We start from the raw sequence: 8,482 nt of genomic DNA, 5'->3' as shown, positions 1-8,482 counted from the left end.
GTAACCTTAGTAACTTAGTAACCTTATCCACAACATTCCTGTGTCCCATGATGCTTTGCAGGCGATGTGGGTGGAACTTCCGGTTAAGCGCACACAAACATTATTTCACGTACTATCGCAGCATTAAAAATGACAGAAACTTGAGAACAATAGATCACAGAATTATAACAAGGCGATATTGTTCTTCCTCACCTATCTGTTAATGATTATGGGCTTGAGGATGATGGCAAAATATTGCAAATAGAAGCATTTTAGTTATTTTGTTAAGTCTTTATCCAGCGCTGAAAGAACCTGAGCAGACTAACCTTAAAAGCTAGCCTATTGGTGGCTTCAAAGCTGTAAAGTTGAACATGTTTTAGGACAATCAGAATACAGTTAATTTCAATCACGATAAAACATCTCACTACTGTACATGTCTCATCTAATAATTATGGTCTTCCACTTTAGAATTGATCCATTTAGCCTCAAAGCATGAAAACAGTTGAAAACATTGTCACTACTCAAAGACAGTTCAGGAAAAACACAGTTCCTTTTATACTCAGCAATAATGCCATTTCAAAACATTCACAAACAGATGCTAAATAGAAATGAACAAACTCTCAAAATGTCTAATGAACATTCTGCACATGTACACACACCTGTAAGCACAATAATGCTATTGTTTATATGTAATTCATTGTGATTCATTTCTGGACGTCTATCGTAGCTGGACTGAAACGGTGGATAATATAAGTAATCCCCGTTGTTGACGTCTTGCCTATAAAGTGAAAAGAGCACACAAACAAATTATTCAAAGATTTTTCAAACAGATGTTCCTAAGTCAGTCTTTCTGTAGGCAGCTGATTGAAGAAGCAGCATCTGGGACTGGAGTGCTGAGCTTTGCTAGTGGTTTCTGATCATAACATTGCTGTTTTAGATAAAACTTTAGTTTCGCTTGATTTTTAGGATAACCATTAAGTGCAAACATTGGCAGGAACATTTTTAAGACATCTTAAAACATTTAAAAAGCAAGAATCTAACTGCATGACACGCAAGCAAGCAGTGACCGGTTACACACAAAACGGCAACCAATCGCATTTCAGCTAGCCAACATGAAATTCCGCCCACCTTGTGAAATACAGTGGACTAGCTGCGCTGAGAATATTGTGGTTAAAAGCTGTTTTATTGTACATGGAGAGGGTCCCCTCATGGGGGCTGTCATGTTGAGTCACATGACCAGCCAAATACTACTTCCTTAATCTCAGTAACCGCCCTGTTATTGGACACTTTCACTCTTGGATTAAATGAATCATGGCTGACTGTGAATAATGAATTTCTACAATGGCATCTGTAACTGAAAACTATTGATTTTCTAATGATGCAGCAATTTACTGAGTGCACATTTTAATCAGCTACGAGCAGCCAACCCAGTTTAGGCTGTTTTAGCTGTTTTGTTTGTTTGTTTCAGAAGAGAATGCATGATACATCACTTCAGTCTATTATGATGGACTTCAGAGGATGAACTGATGCCAACTACAACCTGCTTCACATCGGTCTATTGATGGACTACGATCTTGAAATGAAATGCTTAGACTAACTATTGCCAACAAAAGCCTTCATCAGCCAATTAACAAGGACAATTGCATCTATGTCTTACAATATCTTACTTCTGCAATTAATCAAGGATGGACTTCAAAGACATTAGTAATTAATCTTACAGTTCAAACACAATCGATGTTTAAACACTGACTCTTAACACTTACTTAGTTTAATAATTTTAAACCATGACTTTAACTGTACATAAGTAATATTTACATTATATTCATAATGTTAGCCAGAGGGGAACTGGCCCCCACAGTGAGTCTGGTTTCTCCCAAGGTTATTTTTCTCCATTAATCTACATCTTATGGAGTTTTGTGTTCCTTGCCACAGTCACCTTCAGCTTGCTCACAGGGGTTATAAATACAATTCTTATTTAATTATTTTTAAACACGATTAAGAATCATATTTTATCTAATTACACAATGATGATTCATCAACATTATAGACATTACAGTTTTATCGTCTGTTAATGCTGATCTTCTGTAAAGCTGCTTTGAAACGATGTGTGTTGTGAACGGCGCTATACAAATAAAATTGAATTGAATTGAATTGAAATTGAATTGATACAGTAAATAACAACAACAACATGCTCAAGGCATGATACTGCAAGCACAGAATTGCAAGGCATTGTAAAGTCTCATGTATTCAAGTATAAACACAAGTAAATTCTGTAAATTTTACACTCTGTAATGTCCTCCTCTAGATTAAAGTGATTGTTCACCCAAAAATTCTCTCATCATTTTCTCACCCTCATTCCATCCCAGATGTGTAAGCTGTCTTTCTACAGCAGAACACAAACAAAGATTTTTTTTAAGAATATCTCAGCCCTGTTGATCCTCACAAAGCAAGTCAAACCCAGTCAATGCACAATGCACAAAAAAGAAATAAAAAAATAAAAAATAACAATGATGTTGTTTTTACAAAAAAACAAACAAAAACAAAAAATGGCAGCTGTGGTTGCCAGAATAATGATGTAATAAATACAGTAAACATTTAAACAACTTTACAGAACAACCTGTAACTTTTACAGTTTAAAACTCTTGTAATTTACATGACCATGCTGGCATTGAAAAAAATAAATAAAATAATCATAAACTTGATATTAACCTTTTGAAACTGTAAAAATCTGTTTTTTACTTTATAAGGTATTGTTAATCAACATAAAAATGACAGAAGGGCACATGATGACATGAAGTGCATCAATAGTGTCTCTTCCAGGAGCAGCGACAAATAAACATGTAGAGACAGTGCTCAGTGTCACTCACAAACACTAAACACCATCAGGGTAACAAATGTGAAATTTAAATAATGCAGTAAAAATTAACTAAACAACATTAAATATAAAACAGAACACCCCAATGTATGTAACTGATGTCAGAAATAAGAAGAAAAATAACTATTCCCATAAAATATAATGAAATGTAATGGTCATGCAGGGAATTGTTGGAACACAATTTTAATAATAAATTACATGTACTCTCTTGTTAAACATAATGTACATTTTTACCATTAATTATACAGGAAAATCATACTTTTTACATACATTGTATTGTAAAAATTACAGTATTGTCTTTTAAAACATATTACAATGTTTTACTGTATATTTTACAGTTAATACTCTTTATTTAATTAACGTTTTTGTTTCTGTAGCATTTTTACAGTCTTTTGTCTTTTATGGATAAAATTACAGACATTTTTTACAGTGTAGTGACCAGAACTCAAAAGCTCCAAACAGCACATAAAGGCAGCATAAAAGTAATCTATATGACTCCAGTGGCTAAGACATACATCAAGTTACCTTGTATACCTCCTACTTTCTTTTATGCTTTTCTCTAAAACCTATTTTTAAACTCCAGTATTTTTCGAATTTACTTCCTGATACACACATGGTGCGTTTGTCATTCAACATAACAAAATACAAAAGGCTTAAAACAATAGTCAGGGTATCATTAAAAAAACAAGATACAGATGGAACAAATCATTACAAATACTATTTGCAACAGTTATCTTTGCTGGTTTTACACAATAACGTGCGTATAATTTGGTTTGTTGCACAACCATTGTGAATAACGAATCTTCCATTAAAACAAGACAATAAACTGACTTTCACTTGAGTGAAGTGGTTCTGGCTACCTCACGAGCCTATGCTCACCACGTGACATGACATCTGCTGGTTATAGCAACTAGAGAAAGCCCACCTAGAGAACGCCAGTAATATAGATGTAGAGAGACGGATCCTGGAGTCCACACGGAATTAGTGCGCAGTCGCCTCGCCAGTCTCCAGGTCTGCCCTTACGCACAGGTTAATTTCTGCTCCAAACAGCTTTAGAGAGACACACATTTGGATTTTCGATCTCTTTGTAACATGATATAAAACAGATACGCGTGCTTTCCTTTGCGGGATATGGTCACTGTTGAGCTGCCAAAGTGGAGCCGCGCGTATCACGGATCGGGGCGCTCCTGCAGGGTCTAGGATGCGCGCCCGGAACATCCCGATTCTTACCCGGGTTCGGGGCTGAGCAGGAGTCCACTGCCGAAGCAGGGCGCAGAGGCGGGAGGAGGACGCAGTCGACTCGCAACAGAATGCCCGTGATGAGAGGGCTGCTAGCCCCGCAGAACACTTTCCTTGACACCATCGCCACCCGTTTCGATGGCACCCGTAAGTGCACAGAGCGTACCAACTTACCATTTTTATTTACAGAAGTGTCAAATGCAAATACAAAGTGCCTTGCGCGAATTTCAATATCATTTCCAAAGCTGTTTGCACCAGTTCGTAAATTGCAACAGTTGAATCTCATTCATGCATGCATGTGGAAAACTGAAGTCATTTTATTCTCAACATAGGTTGTAAATAATTACTGAAGGCATCTACAAGACGGCAGAATATTTGTCACATAAGATTATGTTCTGGGTTATACTGGTAGTGTATGAGAGACCATGTAATGTTTGAATATTCATTTGTCAACGCAGGACTATTTTATTGAACTGCTAACAGGTTAATACTAATATTGAAAAAAGGGAATAATAAATATCTATATTAATAAACAAACAATAATATACATTATTATAAATGTTAATATTGAATACAAAAATTAATGTCCAGGTTGTTTGTCAACTATCAGCTCTGGTTAATGCTCAATTGAACTTAATCAGTCTTAAAGATTACTAATTATACTTGCATTTCACTGTCTCACTGAGTGTGGGTTGTGTTATTTGCTCACTGGGGTTGTTCTGTGGTCTGCTCTGTTCCTCAGCATCTTGAGTACATGTTGTCTCAGTTTATTCTCAGCGTCTCACATAATCATATAATTGTGAGGAACTGTAAAATCAGTGCACTGTAATATGGTAAAAAAAAGAGGCTGGATTAAAAATCTTTTAAAGAGGAAAATAGGTAAATCTGTCACTACTCCAGCACTGCAGATGATTGTGAGAAGCTAAACTTGTCTCGCAGAAATTGTCAGGACATAGACTAGCATTTCATCATTTAAAGCCACTGCTCTGTATCTTATGTTTAGTTTGTAAAATATTTTTTGAACAGAAGGGATGAGTAACTGGTGTGCGCTCCAGGTGCGCAGTGGGTGTGTGGATGGACGGCAGGTCGCTAACATGGCAATGTGGCTTGAGTCTTTCTAAAGGAGTAGGGATCCTTAATAATTTTAATGGGGGTACTGTCTAGTGGTTAAATATATGGGCTGGTATCTGAAAGGTTGTAGACCAACTGCTCAATAGTTTTTCCATTCTTATGCTATTGTGAACTTAAAGAAATGAAAATTCTGTTATATTTTACCCACCCTCATGCCATTTCAAACCTGAATGATTTTCTGTCTTCAGTAGAACACAAAAGGAGATGTTTACAGTATGTCCTTGCTGCTCTTTTTCATGCAACTGTAGAAGACTGTTACCAGCGGCTGTTAACCGCCAGCAAGGCCAAAACGCACAGGAAAGGTTACATAAAAGTAGTCTGTATGTCTTGTACACTATACAGTATATTTCAAGACATATGATAGCTTTATGTGAGGAACAGACCAATATTTATACTCTTATTCACAGAAAATCTTGCCTTCCGCTGTAGCTCTTAAATCTCATTCACACATTCAAACCAGGTGTGTCACGATTGGTCATAAGACACAGGAGTCAAATGTTCTTGCATGTCTTGTGACCAATAAGGAGATGATTTTTTGGGGTTTTTGTGTGTGTGTGTGTGTGTGTGTGTGTGTGTGTGTGTGTGTTTTTTTTTTTGTTAACTTATCCTATCAGTGATGAACCAGTTAACATAGATGGAGCTGGTCTGTGTCAAGAGAAAAAGCATCATGACCATGAATAGAGAATCACAGCCAATGTGAGATTGCAGAACTTTGGAACAATGAGATTTCACTGTAGGCGGGGCTACTCTTATTGACGGCGTAACAATTTTAACCAAGTGACTGACAAAATGTCCTGTCATTCGTTGCTTGCCTTGGTCAGGGGAGGTTATGACAAAACCTCTAATTAACATGGAAGAGATGGAGAGATGCAACTGTTGTGCCTGGTTAGGACATGGTGTGAGAGTTGGCTGGTTCTTAAATGGATAGATCATCCAAAAATATTTGCTCTCATCATTTGCTCACCCTCATGCCATCCCAGATGTGTATGAGATTCTTTCATCAGTAGAACACATACAAAGATTTTTAGAACAATATCTCAGCTATGTAGGTCCATACAATGCAAGTGGATGGTAATCAGCATTTTATAGCTCCTAAAAGCACAGACAGTCATAGTTAAAGTAATCCATATGACTCCAGTGTTTAAAATTAATGTCTTCTAAAGCGATACGATGCTTTGGATGAGAAACAGATCAACATTTAAGTTCTTTTCACTATAATTGTTTCATTTTGGTCACTGTCCATGAGGGGAATCAGTTCACGCTGCTTCACCTTTCACTTGCATTGTATGGACCTACAGAGCTGAGATATTCTTCTTAAAATCTTAATTTGTGTTCTGCTGAAGAAAGAAAATCATACACATCTGGGATGGAATGATGGTGAGTAAATTATTAGAGAATTTGAATATTTATTTGAACTAACCCTTTAACTGAAGATGTGCATTATCAAAGGTTTTATTCTGCTGTTTGATGGCAGAGAGAAAGAGCGAGAGGGGCAGAGAGAGTTCTGCTGGCTCGGTGCCATTTGAGAGGAGTTCAAAGGCAGGCCTAGAGAAAGGGCATAGTTGCTGTTTTTGGGCTCTGATTTACACAGGTCTTCATTAATACTGTGGGGTACATTCAATTGACAGATTCTGCTAGGAAGTGACGGCTCAAACTTCAGACGGGTCTGTGATATTCTCAGAGAATGAATTCATAATGCGAGGCTTGCTTCATTATTCTGACTGACCTTACACCCATTCAAGATACATTTTGTTGTTGTTGTTGTCTCCTCTTGAGCATGAAGATATTATACAAACCCTCCTCCATCTGTTGTGTTGATCCATAGACATCACAACTTACTGCACATTTAACCCTTGACTATGGACGTGAGCTAAAAAAAAAGCCAACCAGGCAAAGCGTTCATTTTTAAGAGCTTCGCTTTCACAGAAAATGCAAAAAGGGGTAATTCCTTTTTTTGTCATACATATTTAGTCAAATAATCATCCATAGTAATCAGCACATTTCAGACAGAATAAATGCAGGCCATTCCATTCAATGAACACATACCTAATTACCCCCTCCCCCCCAGCAGAATGAGTGCAGTCATCATAATTAACTGCCGCCAGTGTCAAGAATTCATCAGGTCCTTTGTGAGCAATGTTAAATCACTAGATGAGAATTCAACCGATCAAAAACATAAGAGTCTTGGACGGACTCTAGAGTAGACACATGTGTGTAAACAATCACACTCTCACTAAATTTCTCATTGATTTGCATCCTGTCAAAAGGCAATCTACTGCATATTTGATGTGCTACCTCATGTCTGAAAATTTTGCTGATTTTCTTAAAATTAAATGCCACTTGGTTTGATTGTTTGATGTCTATTTCAGTGATATTCATTTATTTTTTTGCACAGCTTAAGAGCCCAACACAAATATTGTAAGGCGAAATGCTAGAGTGATTATGCCAAGATGTCAGTCACGTTAACTTTGACATCAGCGGAGACACATAAGCTATGAAGTGAACTGTATGATCTGAACTCAATCAAGTCAATATGGCAGCATGAAGATACAAGGATGCAGTAAGGATGAGTAAATCATCCAATCAACATCTGTGTTGTTTCATAAATTCGTAAATTCAAGCAAATATATCAAAAAGATATCCACTATTAGGAGACTCTTTAGACAATGTATTTAACATGTTCCTTAAGTGCCAACTCATGCACGCTCACGTTTGTGTTTTAAAAATAAGGTTTGCCTTTTTTAAACTCTATATGTATATCTGTAAAAGAAAAGCATTGCTCAATAATTCATTGAATATAGCTGTGAAAATGAAAAGGAGATAAATAGCTTTAATATAAGAAGGGAAACTGTGAATTTGATGATTTTCATAATCTCTGTATTCTGGTCAAACCACTGTTCCCATATTTATACGGCCATAGGGGCTCGATCATGCCAGAAATGTCTTAATTGAGCCAAGAAGTCCTTATATTAGTGGATCGTTTATAATAATTTTGTCCATCTGCTCTCTGTAATTACACACTCCAACACAATCACATTGCTCCCACTTGAGCACATCAAGTCTGCTGCAGACCCCCCTTCTGTATTTGTTTCAGTCAGCCATTTTGGACAGTTTCCTTGCACCTGTTTGAAGCAGTCAGATGTAATCTGTTTTCTTCTTCTGTTTTCTTCTAGTCCTGCTTATCTCTCGCTCTGTCTGTTTGTATGTCTGTCGGTCTGTCTCTTTCTCTTTGGCTGGTCATTCATGGTGTTTGCTAAG

The 8,482-nt window shown here is 36.9% G+C and overlaps 1 protein-coding gene across 1 annotated transcript in view; it reads left to right on the top strand.

The window, feature by feature from the left end:
* Nucleotides 1-4,106: 4,106 nt before the first annotated feature.
* kcnh3 (potassium voltage-gated channel, subfamily H (eag-related), member 3) overlaps nucleotides 4,107-8,482 on the top strand; it is a 150,142-nt gene continuing 145,766 nt past the window's right edge. Inside the window, exon 1 of the mRNA XM_052148849.1 lies at nucleotides 4,107-4,240. Within this exon, the coding sequence (XP_052004809.1) occupies nucleotides 4,165-4,240 (76 nt within the window). The 5' untranslated portion in view covers nucleotides 4,107-4,164. The remainder of the gene's footprint in view (nucleotides 4,241-8,482) is intronic.

This window comes from Xyrauchen texanus, chromosome 18 (genome assembly GCF_025860055.1).
Source record: "Xyrauchen texanus isolate HMW12.3.18 chromosome 18, RBS_HiC_50CHRs, whole genome shotgun sequence".
NCBI classification, from domain to species: Eukaryota; Metazoa; Chordata; class Actinopteri; order Cypriniformes; family Catostomidae; genus Xyrauchen; species Xyrauchen texanus.
Note: the sequence above shows the minus strand (reverse complement) of the source record. Positions and strands in the feature narration are given on the sequence as shown.